Below are 20623 nucleotides of genomic sequence, written 5' to 3'. Positions count from 1 at the left end.
ACAGAGAATCACTCTCTGCAGAGAATTTGAATAGGGAGAACTCTACCAAATACGCCCTAAAGATACACCAGGTGCTACATGCCTATGTCAAAAGCATATTGGTAAAAGCTGTTTTGAAAAGAAAAACATCCGCTACTCCTTGAATTTCTTAGAAGTTCAACAGGCAACAAAAATGTAATGCTCATCAATTAGAGGTAACCTCGTTTTTTTTACAAAACCGTGCCCGTTTTATTTATATAGTAAAAAAGTACAAGAAGATAGCCATAAAAGGCTATAATTAGGATAGAAAAGAAAAACCCACTACTATCTATTGCGGCTGGTTGGACAAGAATGACAACTTACGCCACACTAACTACGCTCACCACCGCCAGCCACCATGCACTGTCGACGATTCCCTGCACCACTGCCAGGCGTTACACCACCGCAACAACCCGATCTCCGCACCACCAAGCACCGCCCCACTGCCGATCACCACATCGCCAACCACCACATATGCTGTCGGCCTACCCCGTATTCCACATCACACCACCACAACCGTTGTTGTTCTCCGCAAAGCACCATCGTGCCCTTGGAGCTGATCGTTGTCGCTGCTCCGCCCCGCCCCACCTCTATGCAGGACACCTCCCAGTTCACTCCGTGCTGAATCGGCCATCGCCATGTGGGACCGCACCACCGGCCTCCGCACCATCACTAGGATCATGTCGATATATTATCTATCCCTGTCCATGAGGACATGGAGGATTTCATTGAATGCAGCATGGGGCGTAGAGGAATTTTCTTATTGAAACGTTGATACAATGTATTTATTGAACAACAAAGTAGAAATGCGGTTAGAAGCGAGGGCTAGAGTTCTTTGCAACATGAGCTGGAGTTAAACTGGAGGGAAATATGGTCATTACCATGTCCGGGAAAAGGGCATCAATTCCTTTGGCATTTGGCACATAAAACCTGCCAATTCGCCGTAATCTGCAGCGTCGTGGAATGCAAATTGATACGGTCTATCCGATATTCACGGCAAAAATTAAAAAATAAACAATATACTCGACCGTATTTACCGAAATAGACAACATATTATCGTATTTATAAATTTAGCATGCGTATTCGGTACCTTATTCAACGAAAATAGTGAACAGTGACATATTCGGCACATCAAATACCGAATATGACACTATTCACTATTTTCAGTATCCGAGATACCGAATATCAACTGTATTCGGTACCTCATTTGCCTCGTATTCGGCAACTGTACTTCCGAATACAAACAACCCCCGTCAACTCTTTTTCACATGAACAGTACCGCGTTTATTAAATTTCGTCTTCTCTCTGCTTCAAAATGGTGGTATTCTGTTACTCCAAAAATTTTAAAATTTTTTGTACGTGTTCCATAATCCATGTGCAACCTATTTTAATTAGATTCACCCAAAAATCCTTTGTATATTTTAAACTAAAATTCTCCATAAAAACTACTTTTATAACTTCTAACCATTGTTAGTGCATCAAATAAATTCCCAAAAATCTGGGAAAATTCACTAATATTCCTCTTATATGATGGAATAATTTCTAAAATTATTTTTAGTCCTAGGTTATATGATGAAAAAGTGAGTTCCTTTGTAATGCTCCATTTGTATGCATTTTTATCATTTCATGTGATATTCTTATTTTAATTCAATTTGAATTTAAACAAAATCTAACTATCTCATTATTTTTATCCCGTTAACATGGTAACCTGTTAACTATATTTCTGAAGAACTACTGCTTAAATATAATCATACTTTAAGCAACTACTGCTTGCACCGTTCAAGAGACGCGCAAGCTCGCCTACCGTTCTTCAGAAATATAGTTAATAGGTTAGCATGTCAACGGGATAAAAATAATGAGATAGTTGAATTTTTTTAAATTCAAATTGAATTAAAAGAAGAATATCACATGAAATGATAAAAATGCATACAAATAGAGCATTACAAAGGAACTCACTTTTTCATCATATAAACTAGGGCTAGAAATAATTTTAGAAATTATTCCATCATATAAGATGAATATTAGTGATTTTTTTTTAGATTTTTGAGAATTTATTTGAGGCACTAACAATCGTTAGAAGTTATAAAAGTAGCTTTTTTTTGGAAAATTTTAGTTTAAAATATACAAAAGATTTTTGGGTGAATCCAATTAAAATGGGTTGCACATGGATTATGGAACATGTTCAAAAAGTTTTAAATTTTTTGGAGTAACAGAAGACCACCATTTTGAAGCAGAGAGAAGACGAAATTTAATAACCGCGGTACTGTTCATGAAAAAAAAGAGTTGACGGGGGGTGTTTGTATTCGGAAGTCCAGTTGCCGAATATGACTCATCATATTTGGTAACTGAGGTACCGAATACAGTTGATATTTGGTATCTCGGATACCGAAAATAGTGAATAGTGTTATATTCGGTATTTGATGCGTCGAATATGTCACTGTTCACCATTTTTGTTAAATGAGTTACCGAATACGCATGCTAAATTTATAAATACAAAAATATATTATCTATTTCGGTAAATACGGTCGAGTATGTTGTCTATTTTAGAATTTTTGCCGATATTCACCGCCTTGATGAAGATGGAGGATATATGTTCCTAGGATGCAAGCAGGTTCGAGAGAGATAGAGATCTTTGTGCTTAGAGGAGATATGCTTGATTGATTGTGTCTCAGCATTCAAGTGGTTGCGGAGATACTCAAAATAGATGATAGGCAATGTTTGTTGGCTGTAACTTTATTATTGACATGGTGGGAAGATCAAAATGTTGTGAATGCCCAGGAAAGTAGTTGATCTACTGATGCTTTTGAGAGAGTAACATAACGAAGAGAACACGAGTTTTGGGACTGTTTTGTCAAGCATGATACAAGAGCTGGAGTCCTTTGCAGGGAGAATGCATTAAGTTTAATTCAGATGGTGCTTTTGTTAGCACTCAAAAACCATGGTGGATTGGGCTTCATCGCACGGTATAGTTCCGGTGACATTCCAGTAGCAATTGCAGGATGCTTTACATGCAGAAGCAAAAGCTCTCTTTCATGCAACATGAGAAGCTATATCTCTGGGATAGCAAGAGTTGTCTTTGGGACTAACTGCCAAGTTATACAACATGCAGTTACAAGCAGTGAGTATTATTGAGCTCTGGATGCACAATGTTGAGGAAAATCAAGAGGTTACTCCATATGTCGTTTATCTCTTATCGAGTTTGTTTTTGCCGTAGATTATGTAACAATGCAGCTATGTGTTAGCTGCTGCTGGTATGCATGGTGAGCGAGATGTTAATGTGTGGTATGATGTTTCTCGACTTTTGTACTGATACAGTTGTTGATGATCTTATCGTACATCATGGTTAATAGAATTCATGAGTTCCAGTTAAACAAAAGAAAAGGAAAATACATAACCTTATCCTGCCGCCAAGAGTACTTTTGTGTAGCTAAGTGCGCGACAAACAAGCTCAAAACCAAAGCAAAATTCTCTGCGGCACCTAGTAAAAAGTTGCAAGACTCGACGTCCGAGAACATTGATCGATTTGTGTCCGACTCGCGTGTACTTGTACAAGCAAACCAAAGAAAACCTAAGACATGTCTATAAATGACTTGATTGCTTAGACAGACTAGGATGTTCACCTGGTCCAAATGCTCATCAGAGGAAGGACGACAGACAAGGGCACTTATCATCTTTTTAACCCTCCAATGCTCCCAGCAACGCATCTTTCTGCTGCCCCTGCGACCACCTAATCTTGTGTAAAAAAGACAAGCGCATAGAAACAAAGGAACGCTGCTCTCGTTTACCCCACAAAGCATGCACGATTCAGTCAGGTCATCAGTATTCGCAACTCCCATCAGCTAAGCTACCTCGTGATACCAACCCAAGAACACGCAACGAGGGAGGGAGGGTTCCTTTCGTCTCGGCTGTAAATCGAAGTACGTACAAACTAACCGCAGGCATGGTTCAGACGTACGTGGTATACGTACAAGACTAACGCAGGAATGGGGCAATGAACAGGAGATTGACACGGATTTGTCCACGGGCGTCGTGACCGATCGGTGTAGGGACGGACGGATGTGTCCACTGCACCGTTTCGTTCTCGCGCGCATGCCTTTTGCTTGTCTTTTCACGGACTGCCCCCTCTGCCTGCAACACGGACCGGCGAGCGAGGACCGGGTATCGGCGATGGCCGGCGAGCTCTGCACGCATGCGACATAGCTTGCAGCGCGATAAACAGCTGGGTGCTCGATGCGTGCCCTCGCCTCGTACAGACTACAGAGCTCACTGATGCTGCAGTTTGGAGCGTCGCGTTCCTGTCACCTACGTACTACCACAGTATCGTTTCTTTCAGTCCACACGCTGCGACACTAACACATCGCGCGTGTCAGGCTTAGAAGGACAGCTCGCGCGCAGGCAGGCGCAGGCGAGAAGAAACGGACGGCTTCGTGGCAGGCCAGCCAGGGCAAGGCCTCTCCTCTCTCTCGATCTCGGGCATGCAAATGCAACGTTGCGCGCCTCCCGATGCATTGGAGTCTCGTGATGCCCTTTTGCCCGCCACCTCTGACGCCAAAAGAAGAGGGCGCCGGGCCGCTGCCCCCGTAAATTCGAGCCGAAACGCAGAGCCCGGCCGTAAAAAAGACGTGCCCGCGCGTGCTTCCTCCCCCCTGCCACTGCCAGCGGCGCCCCACGGGCCAGCGTCCTGAAGGGCGCGGACGCCGAGCCGGTGCGGCGCCCAGCGCCATGATTACCTCGTAATTTTGTGGTTTGGCACGCGCACGAGGCAGACTGCAAGACCATTGGCCCCGCCGGCCAGCCACTGAGGCTTGCCGCTGCTTATGATGACGGGTTGACGGCCTCGTAATTGGATGCTCGCTCCTGCTGCTGCTGCTGGGTTACTGTCGCCGCTACTGCTCATGAGTCATGAGTCGTCATGACGCGCTGTGGATTGACGGACGGGCGCGTGGCTCGGCTACGCACGGTTCGGTGGGAACAATAGGAACTAAACAAACGTGGTAGTAATGGACTACCGGCCGAGGCAAAGACGGTAGGGGCCGCCGGGCCGGTGGGCTTTTGCCCCCGCCGCGCGCTCCTACAGCGAGGCAGTGGGGGCAGCCAAGCGTCTCGGCTCGGCGCCCAGTGATGCCCATTGCCAAGAGGGGAGGGATGGTACCGTGGCATGTGGGGCGGCAGGCGGGTACGGCGCAGGAGGCTGGTTCTCCTGCACAACACCTCGCCATTAATGCTGGTCGGGGGTGTGTTCTGAGGCGCTCGGTTCGCCATTAATGCAGATGGTTGCGCAAATTCGTCCCAAAAGAGCAAAATGCGAGAGCGCGTGTGTTTTTTTTTAACGAATTTTCATGAAATCATCCTGAAATTTATGAGAATGGCCTAGTATTCACGAACTACTTTCTCTGATATAAAATATAAGTTTATTAGGATAGAATGATATTAGTACGTAGGATAGTTTTGGTATTAAGCCATATTCGACCAGATCTCCCATGAGCCGATCCAGGAAAAAGATCCGGACCATGCCGCTCGCGTTCCTCTACTCGTGTTCCCAGATGGGTGATGCTCCTATGTTGTGTGTACGTGTGATTTTATATTTTTTATTTAACTTTTAATTTCATGTAGAAGTATACGAGTGGTTAAAAAATTCTAAACATTTTCATAATTAAATTAGAGTTCATTAGCAACCTATTTAAATTAGTTTGATTTAAAAAACCCGATCCAATATTTAATTAAAATTCTGTAAAGAAACATACTTTTATAACTTCCAGTAATTTTTAATACCTCAAATAAATTCCAAAAATCTGAAAAAATTTACTAATATTTTTCTCATATGATGTACTAATCTATAAAAATATTTTTAACCCTAATTTATTTGATGAAAAAGTGAATTCTTTTGTAATGCTCAATTTATATATATTTTTATTATTTCATGTGACATTATATTTTTAATTTAAATCGAATTCAAACAAATTTAAACATTCATAAATTCATCCAAATTCTTATGAAAAGCACATATAATTAAGGAGTAAGTTCACTAAAAATTTTATCATAACTAAATCAGCTCATCTAATCCATACAAACAAACAGAAAATTAGTCCATTATATTCACTATAATTCAACCAATCAAACAAAAACTGACTTATCCTATCTATCTAACTAAATAAAAATTATATCATCCCATTCTAAAAATAAAAAATAACCTTATTCCATCTAACTTTATACCCACTTAATAAGTTGCTTTGTCGCTCGCACACTCGATTTGTCACTTGTTTTCCAGACTAGTAGGTAAAACGTACGCACGTCGCGTAGAAGGGACACAACGCAAGGCTGCTGCTGCACCACGCTGCACGACGCCCTCGTAGAGAATCGCAATCGCCAGTCGTGTCACGGGTCTCACGGTACGGACCGGATCGATGTTCACCGGTTCATTGACCAAAAGATCAGTGCAACTACTGCACTCTGCTCCCGCCAGCAAGGCATCCTGCCGAACGTCACGTCCCCGCGCGCATCGGATGCCGTGGCGGGCCGGCCGGCTCGATCCGGATCGAGCCTGACGAAGCCGGCCAGCCGAGCCGGGGCGTCCGCCGGTCCCGTGCCGCCGCGCCGCGAGACGTGCATGCATGTGCAGCGGCCGCGCAGTTTCGCGCAGCGGGGACGCGACGCGACGCGACGCGACAAGCACGGCAGGGCCAGAGCGCGGCGATGGGTTGGGCAGGGCACACAGGACGCGCGCTGGCGGAGAGCAGCGCGGCAGATCAGAGATTCTGTAGAGCCTCTTGGCCGTTTGCCTCGCCTGCCCCTGCGTCTGTCACTCCGTCCGCCACTCCGTTGCTCACTCGCAAGCCGCGGCGTCCTTATCCTATCTCCTCCTCCCTGACGGATTTTCCATTTTGACCAAAGCACACTGCACTGTGTAGCGTTAATTTTGATCACTGTGCACTACGTTGGTTCTGCTTGCAAAGTGAATGCATGGTGCAGGGCCGCAGATCCGAGTGAATCCATGCAAAAGGTAAACACAGGACAGGAGTAAAATCGCTTGGACGCTCTTCATCCTCCGGAGCAGGGAAGCCTGCATGCGCGGTTAATTACTCGACGAGGTTAACGAAGACGTCAGAGAGGGTGGGAGCAGTAGGAATGTAGAGCCATTTATCACGCGCAGTGGCCGTGCATGATCAATACGCGCACGCACAGGCCTTGGCGCGGCCCAGGGAATGGCGCATGCGTCGGATCCCGTGCCACGCACTGTTCGCGCACCGTCCGTGGCGGAGGATTAAATACTTCCACCGGTGGCGCCGGGCCGGAGCGGGGGTAGAACGTGTGTTCGGCCCCGCCTAGCCTACGTCGGCGGGGCGTAAATTCGTCACGCGCCGGGGGGGGGGGGGGCGTTATGTTTGCCTTTTCCGTCTGCCGTAGGCGAAACGCGAGCCGGAGCGTCGGTGGCAGCCGGCAGGCGGCCACGAGCGGCACTGTTCACGTGGCCACTTCCGCGCGCGGCGCGGCAGGATCGGGGATTAAAATTTTATAGAAATTTCAGAGGAAATGAAATATCTAAATCTACAATTTTCTTTTATTAATATCTAAGATTTATACAGCGAGGACGTAGAATGATTAAAATTTTGATAAAATTTTACGAATTTCGATCTTTTTATATAAAAAAAATTGTAACACGAAATTGATATCCCCGTCAGGATAGCCTCAGCATGAGTTGAGTTGCAATTGACAAGGTGCAAGGAGCTGCGGCTGTAGTCTGGACCCTGGACTCGGGTCTGAGGTACTCAAGTGGGCCTCGATTGTGATGGGCCCTTTAAGAAAGCTGGTCCGGTTCAGCCAGGAGTTCCAAGCTCATAGCAATTCTTTGCTCGTGAAAGATACCTTTCGGCCCTGGGCTGCTTTTCAGTTCCCTTAGCCTTGGGCCTGAAGCCCTTTTTTGGCCCTTCGGAGAGGTACTAGTATGTCGAAAAAGAGTGCGCGTGCGCTGCGCTCGAGCAATCTCCTCAGTATATCGTCATTGCAATCTCTCTTCTACAAAAGCCGTCTTTACAAAACACTGAATACTCTTACTGCCCAACACACCAGCAGAATCAGCACCTGGCACTTGACAGTTTTTGGTTAATCTCGTAGGATTTTTCTGAGTGCCTGTGCTTATTCGGCACGGAGATTACCCAGATTTTATCTGACATTTCGTTGTCCCAGAATAGCAAAACGTGGAACACCCCACAGTGCTCCACTAACGAAAAGGAGGCAACGCACCCAAGAATCAGATCCACCTTACCAACCCACCGGCCCAGAAAGCCCAACACCGAGAAGTTTTGGATGCGTCACCCCCACCCCACCCCACCCAAACGCAGAATAGCAAAACGTGGCACGCCCCACATTGCCGCACTCACGAAAAGAGGCAAAAGCACCCAAGAATCAGGAATTTTTTATTTATAGATTTCATAAATATATAAGTTTGTTTTAAAAATTTATAGATCTATACGCCTGTTGCCTGTTGGATAAGTGACAAGCGACAAAAACTTGTTACCCGTAGTAACGGGCAGATACCACATAAACCTATTGACGGTTAGATGAGTGACAAGCCGATAAGAACTTGTCGACCGTTCAAAGGTAGACCGATAATAATGGCCGGTGCCAATGCACAACAAGTTTTGTCTTCTACCTAATGGGCGACATACATATAAATGTGTAAATTTTCAATACGGAGGCATATATTTACAAATTCCAGGAAAAAATATATAAATAAAAAACGCCCAAGAATCAGATCCAACTGACCAACCCCCGGCCCAAAAACAAAGCCCAACGCTGAGAGGATTTCGATGCGCCACCCACCCCACCCAAAACGTTTTCGCTGCGGCCTGCACCTCCCCTCCTCCCCTACCCCACCTCTCTTTCCCCTCCGACGCCACACCTCTCTCTCAGTCTCTCTCCTCGCTGCAGTCTCCCGATCCATCCACCTCACCACCCCGCTCCCTCCCGTCCGGTGCGTGCGCCAGGTACCTTCCCCCCCCCCCCCCTCGCGCCTCACATTCTAGAACCTTCCAGACGTATCTGCCCGCTTCTCTCCCTTCTCTGGCTCGGGTATAGACTACAGAGAGCAGCGCGCCGTTGCAGTTTAACGTTGGTTCTTCTCGTGCGGTTGCTTGCTGTAGATCTCCGAGTTCGTTTAGGCAGATCCTCGAGCTCCTGACCAGATTGGGTAGCGCTGCCTCGTTCGTTCGTGGCGCGCGGGGTACTGGTGGGGATTCCTGCAGAGAGAGTTGAGATTTCAGGTGTGCAGGGTTTGTGCAGGTCGGTTGCTTGTGATATTTCTAGGTGGCTAGGTTGTTGGAAGAATTCTACGGAAGTTTAGTTCAGATCTGAGAGTGATGGTTATTCCTGTTTTAAGTGGTCCTCGTTCGGTTATCGAACTTGTTCTAGTGTGCTCACTACATATGGGGCTCTACCTGCTTGCTTATTGGTTTTCAGAGTGTCTCAATTTGTGGGATACTTCCAAATTTTTGGCGTCTTAGGAATAAGGACTAAAGTAATAGTGTACCGGTTTGTTTAGAGGCTAGGCCGTGCGTATAGTTAGTTCATTATACAAGGTTTCGTAGGAAATTTTGCAATGTTTTGTGCCTGTTAAATGCCTAATTGTGTATACCTGTTGGATATGTTACTGCAGAATTCGCGATATTCTTGTGCATAGAAATTGCCGTGTTACTTCGGTATTATCATATTACTGTGTCTTTTATTAGGGTTAATTGGCTTCTGCCGCAAATATGCAATGTGCACAGAGTTAGTTGTAGCTGTTATCTGTATTTTATCTTGAATTCCAACAGTGTAGTCTGAATCAGCATCTTTTATTAGACAGCAGAGATATTGATCTAACTTTCTATTCACTCGTGGGATACGGGTGACGGGCCCTTCTTGAGTGAGGAAGAAACTGATTTCTGGTTTTCAATCGAAAAGATGGGTTCCTTTTATGCCTCGGCCTATTTCTTCTACTAGACTTAACTTTTTTTGCAATATCTTGCTCTAGAAAATTATTAGGTTTATGCAATCGCATTATAACGTCAAGATATGTCTGTCCAAAAAAGGCTCTTACAGAATCATGAATATGTGGAGATTTATGCAGCTTTTTGATCAATATAACGTTCTTGCTTGTTACAGGTTAGCTCACACATGTTCTAGGTGTTGGACAGTTTGTGCTTCAGATGGCTGGGGTGTTGCACAGCTCCTGCTTTATGGCCCAGTTATTTTGGGTTGCGTTGTTACTGGTTGTGTCGCCAGGCAATGCATTCTATTTGCCTGGCAGCTACATGCACACATACTCCCAAGGTGAGCCTATATTCGCCAAGGTGAACTCACTCACGTCCATCGAGACGGAGATGCCTTTCAGCTTCTACAGCCTGCCATATTGCCATCCCCAGGGTGGCATCAAGAAGAGTGCCGAGAATCTGGGTGAGCTTCTGATGGGTGACCAGATTGACAACTCGCCCTACCGGTTCCGCGTGAATGTTAACGAGTCCCTCTTCCTCTGCACCACAAAAGGGCTTAATGAGAATGATGCAAAGCTCCTTAAGCAGCGCACTCGTGATCTTTACCAGGTCAACATGATGCTTGACAATCTGCCAGTCATGCGTTTCACTGAGCAGAATGGTGTCACAGTACAGTGGACTGGCTTCCCTGTTGGTTACACCACTCCAGCAGGTAGCTCAGAGGATTATATCATCAACCATTTAAAGTTTAAGGTCTTGGTCCATGAGTACGAGGGCAGCAATGTGGAAATCATTGGAACTGGAGAAGAAGGATCTGGTGTCATCTCAGAGTTAGACAAGAAGGGGATGTCTGGGTATCAGATTGTTGGTTTTGAGGTTGTGCCCTGCAGTGTGAAACGAAATGCTGAGGCTTTCTCTAAGCTCAACATGTATGACAGCATTGACCCAGTGGACTGCCCTGTGGAGCTTCAGAAGTCTCAAGTGATCAGGCAACAGGAGAGGATTACATTCACTTATGATGTCGAGTTTGTGAAGAGCAACATCAGGTGGCCATCTAGGTGGGATGCTTATCTCAAGATGGAGGCTGGCGCTAAGGTCCACTGGTTCTCTATAATGAACTCTCTCATGGTGATCTTGTTCCTGGCTGGAATTGTCTTTGTTATATTCCTCAGAACCGTCAGGAGGGACCTGACCAGGTATGAAGAGCTCGACAAGGAAGCACAAGCACAGATGAATGAGGAGCTATCTGGGTGGAAGCTTGTAGTCGGAGATGTATTCAGAGAGCCAAGTTGCTCAAAGCTATTATGCATAATGATTGGTGATGGGGTTCAGATATTGGGCATGGCAATCGTAACAATTGTTTTTTCCACACTTGGGTTCATGTCTCCAGCCTCAAGAGGAATGCTTCTTACTGGGATGATTGTTCTCTATCTCGTCCTTGGTATTGCAGCTGGGTATGTCAGTGTTCGGTTCTGGAGGACTATTAAGGGCACATCTGAAGGTTGGAGATCAGTGTCGTGGTCAACTGCCTGCTTTTTCCCTGGTATCATGTTTATGGTCCTTACTGTCTTAAACTTCGTGTTGTGGAGAAACAAGAGCACTGGAGCTTTACCTATCTCACTATTTTTCACCCTTCTGGCTCTATGGTTCTGCATTTCTGTGCCATTGACTCTTGTTGGTGGCTTTCTTGGTACAAGAGCTGAGCAGATAGAATTCCCTGTTCGGACCAATCAAATCCCCAGAGAGATCCCTGCACGGAAGTATCCATCGTGGCTTCTTGTTCTTGGTGCAGGGACACTGCCATTTGGAACCCTGTTTATTGAGCTCTTCTTCATTCTGTCAAGCATCTGGCTTGGAAGGTTCTACTATGTGTTCGGCTTCCTGCTGATTGTCCTGCTGCTGCTTGTCGTAGTCTGCGCCGAGGTGTCTGTTGTCCTAACATACATGAATCTCTGTGTGGAGGACTGGAGGTGGTGGTGGAAGGCTTTCTTCGCCTCCGGTTCTGTTGCTCTCTACGTGTTCCTCTACTCCATCAACTACTTGGTCTTTGACCTCAGAAGCTTGAGCGGGCCTGTCTCTGCAATGCTTTACGTCGGCTACTCATTTCTCATGGCATTTGCAATTATGCTAGCAACCGGAACCATTGGCTTTTTGACGTCATTCACCTTTGTGCACTACCTCTTCTCATCCGTAAAGATTGATTGATATATTTGATGGACTTCAGATTCGTACTGCACAAGTGTGGGTGTGGTTCACCCTGAGATGCACAGTTTACCACTTGAGGTGATTTTGATCAACTAGAGATGTTTTCAGTTCCAAGTAGATGGAGAGCAGTGTCTCCTAGTAGATGCAGTGTCCTTTTTCAGTTCCAATTGTTCTGAGTTGTGACTACTACGATTAATCTAGATATTGCAACCCAGCTAGCTGTTCAGGAGCAATGATACGTTTACTCCTGTGTGTGTTGGACAAATTGTGATCTGAGTGGAATTGGCATGTTTGCTACATATTGGGATGGCTTAATCTTTATGTGTTGTGCTCTATATTTTCTTGAGAGTGAATAATATCTGAATGCTTCAGTACATACATCAGCTCGTGAACCCGTATGATCATGAAGCTGCCATTTCTTGGCATGAATGTTAAAGTAATAAAGTACACATATGACTGAACCCATTCTCATCCGGCACTAGTTTCTAGATCCTTCATTTGTTCAGTTTCAGTTCTTTGTTACGGTAATAGTCAACACGTTAATTCCATCCGGATATGTAGAACATGCCGATCATAGTGAGGATATGATTTAACAGTAGGGTAATACGAAGTGTTCATGTAAATACTACAAGCACAGCAAGTCCTTTTATTACAGACGCTGCTCTAGTGACCAGGAACTGCAGAGGTACAGGAGCAGAGCAGGTGCCATGAACAACATATAAATAGATACGGCATCGATCACAATTCACAAGTTCCTACGGCAGAATGGTGCTCCTTATGCCGGCGAGCGCTTCACGTTCTTGGCCCAGATTATGTGCCCGTACGGCATGAGGTGGCAGATGGGCTCGCCGCCGGGCTTGGTGCCGAGGAGCTTGAAGGAGACGTGCTCCGGGTTCCACCTGGACGTGTCGGTGTGGCAGACGGTGGCCACGGTGACCGCGCCGCTGCGGGCACCCTCCATATCCAGCATGTACGCCCTGGCCGGGCCGGTGCCGTGGCACCGGTACACGGTGTACGGGTAGGCCTCGTCGTGGCACGCCACGAAGCTCTCGCCGTCGACCGGCCGCACGGCGTGGACGGTGTACAGCTGCAGTGGCGCGCCGGCGCGGGGCAGCGTGGAGGTCACCGCACTGACGTCCCGGGATCCGAGCGCCGCCATGGCGCGCTCGACCAGGGCCTCGAGCGACGTGGCGCAGAATTTGGCCTCCCCGGCGAGCGGCGGCGACTCGCACGTGCGCAGCGTCTCCTTCATGCCAGCGGCCTGGACCGTGTCAGGGGAGACGCCGAACAGCGCGAGGACGCCCGGCAGCGCCTGCGCCGAGAACGGGATGGAATCCGCGACGTGGCGCGGCAGGAACCCGAGCGCCGCGGGCACTGCCGCCGGGAAGTGGAACGGCAGGCGTTCGCCCACCCGCACCGCCCCCTCGTGGAAAAACACCGTCGTCATGGTGGCCCCGGCGCCTCGCGGGGTCGCGCGGCGCTCGCTGGGCTCCTTGTAGTCGTAGCTGAACGGCGTATCATCTCGCAGCGTCGCGCGGCGCTCTCTGGGCTCCTTGTAGTCGTAGCTGAACGGCGTATCATCTCGCAGCGTCGCATCTCTCGCAGGAGACGAGCGCTTGTAATTTTGGTAATTGAAGGGAGCAGCCCTCGGTCTTGCTCCTCCCTCGACCTTGCCTTTGCTTACGAAGCTGGTGTCTGCACACCATTCATGAAACCACGACCAGGAATCATGCACGTTGAATCAACGTGTTCGTGTTAGCATTTTGATCAGAGTATAGACAAAGCAACAGAGAGACTAGAGATAGGAGGAGGACCAACCGGGGCGGAGGAGCCGGAGGACAGTGTCCGGCACGGCGGAGCTCGGCAGGACGGCGCGCCAAAACATCTCGGCCGTCGACGGAGCTGCATGGCTCAGCCGTCCAACCTGAATCCGACGAGAAACTTGTCAACACGTCCCTTTTACGTACGTATATGAACTATCGCAGAAATAAACTGTGATCATGGATCGGTGGATTCTTGAATCATTACCGCGAGCAGGGCGGCAGCAGTGAGGAGAACGGCAACGAAGCGCGCCATAGAACCGGCCTAGAGAGGCAGAATCAAGCCACAGCTCTCCAGTTCTTGTGTGGGAACAAGGCGACCAGGCAGGGGATACTTATAGACGCATGCATCGAGCCGGTCGCGAAATGGGTTTGCACCTACAGTGTCTCCTGTCCTGCACGATGGATTAGCGGCCTTTGCCAGGGAGCTGATCGACAATGTCACAATGAATCAGTGATGGCGACACGAAACAGAACGGTCCCGACGTGCGCCGGCCCGGACCGGCGATGACGCTGCACGCGAGTCCGGCGCGCCGGGGAATATAATCTTGGGCGTGACATCTGCAGCGCTCGTCGTCGCTCGCCGGGGGGCGCATCCGCCACGCGCGCCGAGTGCACGCGGGTGAGGCGGGGTGGGGATATGGATGACGCGCTCCCGATCCTCTCGGCAGTGTCACACGGAATCGAATCGCCTGCATGTCGGTCTCGGCGGTTGCGGTTTCCAAACTGCGTCGTGGAAGCATTTGCATAGGACGGACCGACGGAGCTCTCGAATCCCAGATCCACAGCCCTCACATCGGTGGCGAAGTGGCCGGGTAGATGCTTCTCTGTCTGAAATCCGAAGCTACAAAGGAGGCCTGCAGCTGCTCTTATCTTTTTTCTGATGGAAAAAGATGGAGTGACTGTGAGTACCAGTGGCACATCTTGTTTGAAATATAGGCTTTGCTTTTCTCTTAGGAGAAGGAATAGGCCTTTCGTTTAGGACCTTGGAATGCCCATGGGGAAAGACAACTCTATAGTAAGATGTGAATACACAGATTATCTCATTCGTCTGTTCTTTCATCAGATTTTATGTTTTTTTTTCACTCGAGCATAAATCTTAAAAAGATCTCGATAGCCCACACGTTGACCATGGCGGCTTTACCATGCTCCTTGGCCTTCAACTCGCGCGCCGCGCACCCAACCCGCACGGATCATCACGCTTCCACCACCCTCCCTTCCATCTCTGCTTCCCCTTCCCAACTCCAATCTCACATCAGCTCAGATCTTTCCCAAACAGATCGTCTCTTTCCCTGTTTCCTCCACCAAAGATCCGTTCTTGGACAAGTCTGAACCAAGAAACCAACCGAGAAGAAGAGGCCTTGCGATGGCGGAGCCCGCCAAGAACGACGCCCACATCGTGGAGATCCCGGTGTCCGTCGACGGGGTGAAGCCGTCGGAGACGATACAGTTGCGACGCCGTTTCTTGACAAGGTGGCGGAGGCGGAGGTAAGTGGGCGTCACCCGCTCGGGGAGATCGCGGCCAGCGCGGGGCACCTACTTCTGCTCATGCAGTCATGCTGTGGCAGCGAGATGAGCCCCGCTTGGGCCGCCGTGCGTGCGCACTGGAGGCCCGCATGGGCGCGGCCTGTTGGGACGCCTTCTACCTGTGCGCGGCCTTCCTCGCCTTCCACGGCCTCTCCCTCGCGCTCCTCTTTGTCGCGCCCGTGGCCGCCGCCGCCGCCCCCTCGGCCAGCCCGATGGCGCCCATGAGCACCGCTTGCAAGAGATGGTGGGCGCCGTCGTCTCTGTCCCTGGCCGCCTCCCTCGCGCTCGCCGCGGCCATGCAGTTCTGGGTGTGCACGTACTGGCGGGCCTCGGCGTGACTGCGCCGGTAGCATGGCGACGCGCGCACTCGCGCGCGTCGTGCAGGAGCTGCGTATGAAGGGCACGGTGTTCGACCTGTCGAAGGAGCCGGTGGATGCTTTGGCTTGCTAGCATAATGGTCCATACCATGACGAGTCATTCCTTCAGCATAACGACCTATCATAGGATTACTTGTTCATGAAAATCCTGAAGGGTTTAAAGAACTCAACTGAAAATTATGAAACATATTTAAAGCAAAGAGAGGAGCCAATTAAAAAAAAAATGGGAAAGACTTGTCTCGCCATTGGAGAGCATCCTTGTTGTTCTTGCGAGCAGCAAAAGAGGCCCAAACATTTGCTGGTTCATCAATCATACTTCTCTCATTGTCCCATCCAAAACCACTTTCAGCCAGCAAATCCTTACAGTTCGATAATCCTTCTTCAAATCTTGCTCCTTTTGTTTCACTTGACTAAGAGTAAATGATACACCAAACTTTTGATTCAGTCGACAAGCAATATTTGTCCATGCCTCCTTACTCCAAGCATTTTGTGTTCGAAAACCAGGCACATCATGATCTTTTGGGAGCTCAATGAGGAACAACTTTATTTGGTGGCTCCATTTGGCTCAAGGAAAACTCCTTAAGGTCCCTGAAAACACTAGATTTAACTACAAGTCCACAATTGGACAATTCTAGTCATATATTTGAGGCACTGTACCAATGTAACTGAAACTTCACAAAATTTCAGAGAAGAGGATCTGCATTCGCACTAGCATCAGCATTTCCCGTTGCATGCACGCGATGGCCTCGCTGCCCGGCCATCTGCATAGGTGTTAAATTTTTTGCCTCAAACTTGTTCCAGTTTAAGATTTTAGGTTTTCAGACTGGAGAATTTTTTGAACAAGAGGGGAATCCCCAATCTGCAAACCTAGAAGCCTGGCAAAATTCTCAAAAAAATCTGATTGAAAAACAACTCCAAAATAAACCAAATCATTCGCAACCTAATTACATGTGAACTTGTCGCGGAAAGAAAAATTGGGGCAAAATGAAGAACCAAAAGAACACGTATCCTATGGAGGTCTAGAAGAGGTAGATGACGAAACCTACTACCTTGCTGTTGAAAAACGTAGACCAACCAGAGGAGAGGAGGAAGGAGCCTCACGGTCGAGAAGCTGCGGAGCAGCACACGAGGACGCATGGCTCAGCGACGAGAAGGTTTGGGGCGGCGGGGTGCCGTGGCTTGCCTGGAAGAGGCTTTTGGTCGTTTTCTTTTTTATTTCACGAGGTGAAGCGGTGCCTTTTTGCTGCGAGGAACGACCAGGAATTTTTCCAAGTGGTCTGAGCTAATGTCTAGAATCCTATGGAATGGGGGGGGGGGGGGGGGCACAACGGAAACCAATGCATAGGAAAATGGACCCCTCGATCCTATGATCCAAACAAGCAACATAGGAAAATTTTCTAAGGAATTAAATCCTACAAAAATCCTTTGAAAACCCTCCAATCCAAAGGAGGCCTAAGAGATACTGAGGGATATTACATTACGAGGCTACAACAGGATTATCATCGTTGATTTTTTTCTCTGCCCCGAAATGTTCAATGGGCGCATTCTTTGTATTTTTTTATGGTAACTGCAGCAATTTATATTCTGACATAACGCTTAGGGTCCTTGTTGGGCTTTCCGGCATCAAAAGTTTATGCATTTTCAGAAAGAAAGTTAGTTCTTCAACTACATTTCAATACACAGTCATAGTGAACTTCCTTGCAAAATCTCTGTTATTCAGGTTTCTCGAACCAAAAGTGGCTCCAGATCATTCATGTGTTCGATGAGCCCTGAGCTGATGACATGCCCCAGTGCCTCCAACTCCAATGTGATTACAGTTTTCTTTTAGAAGCAGAAATTCGATGACATCTAGACATTTTTGTCATCATCCAGTAGTAGTATATAAAAGGTGCTGCAATCCATTACTCCAGCATCATCATAAACATCAGAATTATGGAGCAGCCACATCAGTTCATCTGAATCTAAGGCGAATAGTGGTTTCAACTACATTTCGATTTCGACGCTCTGCCAATTGCTGCAACAGTTGAATGCACAATCAATAAAATTTTCAGGTCTGGGTGAGAGAGGTACCACGTGAAAGGTGGAATGCTATTGCTAATCATGATTATAAAGCAGCAATTGAAAAAGTTGCGTGTGTTTGGCCTCAGAAATTATAAAACAAACTTCAGCAAAAAACGAAAATAAAAAAGAAGCCCATTTCAGCACAAGTCCAGTATGTTGAGTCACTGGATGTTGAGATAAAGAAAATCATGGACATGCAGAGCTTGGAATTTCCTGTATGAAAATGATTTACAAAGTGGCTAGGTAATGAGTTATCCAAATAGTAATTTGCTCGAACATAACTCATCACTTCACTCAAATGTCCTGTGGAGTCAGCAAGACAGCAACTTTCAGAAAATAAAACATGAACACTTAGCATCACCTGAATTTGCATTGTGAACGCAAATGCCCAAGCTTGCACAACAGGTGTTGCAAAACAACGCTCAGATGTATCCATACCGAGCGAGTAATAACAGAGCTGTAACTTGTTTGGGTTGCCCTAATTTTTTCCAGGCCTTTCGACCTTGTTTTCATACTTTTTCCTGCTCAATTAATATAATCCGACAGATCTCCTGCAGATTCTTAAAAAAAGATTCTTTTTTTTTAAAAGGACTCATCTATATCATACACGCAGGACGGGAGTAATACATCCATATTCTGAAAACTTGGCAAACAACACTTGCTCTTAACAATTCCAAAGAACTGACTGGATTAGAATCCACGAACACTGTATCTCTAACCTAGAAAAGATCCAAATACAGTATGACACAACGAAATCATAGGTAAAGGAAACAGCAACCAAGACGTTTCACAGCAGATGAAGTTGGACAAGATCACGCATATCAATAATCAGAGAATACCACACAACTAATAGTTATGGTATATCTTAGGCATGTATCATCATCATACAGCTTTCCTCCCTCGATTACAACAACCTTGCCTGAACCCCAAAAGGAATCACTTGTCCTCAAGAGGTGGCACATCAAATGATCATCACACCATCTTAAAGTTATTAGGCGGCAACCAAGACTTTTCACCGCAGATGAAGTTGGACAAGATCACCCATAACAATAATCAGAGAGTACTACACAAATAATAATTATGGCATGAATCATCACCATCATACAGCCTTCCTCTCTCAAATCTGAAATTGAATCGCTTATACTCAAGAGGGGGCATATCAGATGATCATCACGCCATCTTAAAGTTATTAGGCGGCATTGCAACAACAGAACAAGGGAAACAACAGCACACTTTTAATAGTTTACTAAAATTCGCAAGGCTCCAAGCTACTTTAAGATAAGAAATGGGTTACTGCGGCTGGACATAGTAGTATGCCATGGGGTCGGTGGTGGGCATGCCAGCAGCGGGGTGCGGAATCCCGGCCCCGACGACGGCCTCGGCGTCCTTTGCCTCGTCCCGCGGCACGATGTCGACGAGGAAGTCGAAGACCTCGGTGCGCGCGACGGCGGCGGCGATATCGGACTTCTGCAGCGTGCGGCGCTTGTTCTCCTCGGCGTGCGCCCACCCGCGGTGCGTCAGCTCGAGGATGAACATCTCGCAGGCCCGGGCGAAGACGACGGGGGCCTCGGCGGCGATCATGCGGACGTCCTCGTCTGCCTTCATGATCTTCTTGATGCGGGCGAGGGGCAGGTTGTGGTTCTTGAAGTCGGTGGCGGTCTCGATCTCGCGGTACTGCTCCGCCCAGAACATCTGCAGCTGCTGCTGCGTCGCGGCGCCCTGCTGCTGCTGCCCCGCGGCGGCGGGGGGAGGAGGGGGCGGCGGAGGGGGGTAGAACGCCGCCGCCGGGTAGGCGACGGCGCCGGGGGCGGCGTACGCGGCGCCCGGAGGGTACGTGACGGGCGCGCCCAAGACGGGGGGCGGCGGAGGGGTGGTGGATTTGGGCTCCATTGCTAGGGTTTCGGAGGTGGGGGTGTGACTCCTGTGGCGTCGCCGATGCGGGGAAATGGGAAGAAGCGGAAGGATGCGTAGGGGGTTGATTAGCGTCACTTTCCGGATTAATTGCAGTTTATAATGAATTAATTAAGTAACGACTTGGCATTCGCGAAGAGGCGAAGAGCACAGCGCAGCGGTCGCCGGAGGGTGCGGGGGACTTGCGTGTTGCCTAGTGACACGTGCATGCTATGCACTCTTTATTTCTTATTTTAAAAATATTTTTAATTAATATTATAAACATAAAAAAATCCAAGACAGCGGGTGATGACCTCTAAGATAGCGTTTCATTGGCACTCTATAATTGTAAATAGTGTCGATTGATAATATACTGTGAATGGGAAGGGAATAAGTGATAATCTGATTTGTTTGGTTTGTGTCGGTAACAGAATGAAAATCTATTAGGATGTTTGGTTCAAACTACTGCGATGAAGAGGAATCGATTGCTACCGGCATCGCTGCGTGCGCATCACCTCCTTTTCGGTCTGCCACCGCCACTTCTGCTCTTAGCGATTTGGGGGTACCAGGTGAGAGGGAGAGCGATGCGGAGAGCCAAGACCGCTGTTGGAACCTACAACAGGAGCTAGCAACTCTCTCCATCGCCGATTGATGTATTGCCCTTTGCATCCCTATTCTACAAACAAATCTCACAGTAGAGCCTCATATATATACCTTCGATCAGATGATTCAGGGGAGGCTTGAGTTGAGTTTGATT

The 20623-nt window shown here is 47.8% G+C and overlaps 3 protein-coding genes and 1 pseudogene across 5 annotated transcripts; 2 read left to right on the top strand and 2 right to left on the bottom strand.

Moving 5' to 3' along the window:
• The first annotated feature begins 8873 nt into the window (after window positions 1–8873).
• Window positions 8874–12526, top strand: LOC133895371 (transmembrane 9 superfamily member 12-like). Of its 3 annotated transcripts, none has more exons than XM_062335630.1 (2): window positions 8874–9002; window positions 10159–12526. In XM_062335630.1, the coding sequence occupies exon 2, from the start codon at window positions 10203–10205 to the stop codon at window positions 12189–12191; it is 1989 nt and encodes a 662-aa protein (XP_062191614.1). In that variant the 5' UTR covers window positions 8874–9002; window positions 10159–10202; the 3' UTR covers window positions 12192–12526. The 3 variants fall into 3 exon arrangements, with proteins under 3 accessions (XP_062191614.1, XP_062191616.1, XP_062191615.1); XM_062335632.1 differs by lacking the exon at window positions 8874–9002 and adding an exon at window positions 9037–9278; XM_062335631.1 differs by lacking the exon at window positions 8874–9002 and adding an exon at window positions 9037–9297.
• Window positions 12527–12750: 224 nt separating this feature from the next.
• LOC133895176 (BURP domain-containing protein 13-like) lies at window positions 12751–14327 on the bottom strand. Its single transcript, XM_062335346.1, has 3 exons — window positions 14220–14327; window positions 14010–14115; window positions 12751–13886 (listed from the first exon to the last, which is right to left on the bottom strand). Exons 1-3 carry the CDS (start codon window positions 14265–14267, stop codon window positions 12967–12969), a joined length of 1074 nt encoding a protein of 357 aa, XP_062191330.1. The 5' UTR covers window positions 14268–14327; the 3' UTR covers window positions 12751–12966.
• A 1050-nt stretch (window positions 14328–15377) lies between these two features.
• On the top strand, window positions 15378–15988 carry LOC133895175 (uncharacterized; annotated as a pseudogene).
• Window positions 15989–18993: 3005 nt separating this feature from the next.
• Window positions 18994–19976, bottom strand: LOC133896338 (nuclear transcription factor Y subunit C-6-like). Its single transcript, XM_062336917.1, has one exon. The coding sequence runs from the start codon at window positions 19864–19866 to the stop codon at window positions 19267–19269; it is 600 nt and encodes a 199-aa protein (XP_062192901.1). The 5' UTR covers window positions 19867–19976; the 3' UTR covers window positions 18994–19266.
• Window positions 19977–20623: the final 647 nt, after the last annotated feature.

Source organism: Phragmites australis, chromosome 16 (genome assembly GCF_958298935.1).
Source record: "Phragmites australis chromosome 16, lpPhrAust1.1, whole genome shotgun sequence".
NCBI lineage: Eukaryota > Viridiplantae > Streptophyta > Magnoliopsida > Poales > Poaceae > Phragmites > Phragmites australis.
This window is presented reverse-complemented; position numbering and strand designations above follow the sequence as displayed.

Coding starts and splice junctions, on each gene's coding strand:
- LOC133895371 (XM_062335630.1), top strand. CDS start 10,203: ATGGCTGGGGTGTTGCACAGCTCCTGCTTTATGGCCCAGTTATTTTGG.
- LOC133895176 (XM_062335346.1), bottom strand. CDS start 14,267: ATGGCGCGCTTCGTTGCCGTTCTCCTCACTGCTGCCGCCCTGCTCGCG. Junction 14,116..14,219: donor CTGCTGCCGCCCTGCTCGCG/GTAATGATTCAA, acceptor CGTCGGATTCAG/GTTGGACGGCTGAGCCATGC. Junction 13,887..14,009: donor CCTCCGGCTCCTCCGCCCCG/GTTGGTCCTCCT, acceptor AATGGTGTGCAG/ACACCAGCTTCGTAAGCAAA.
- LOC133896338 (XM_062336917.1), bottom strand. CDS start 19,866: ATGGAGCCCAAATCCACCACCCCTCCGCCGCCCCCCGTCTTGGGCGCG.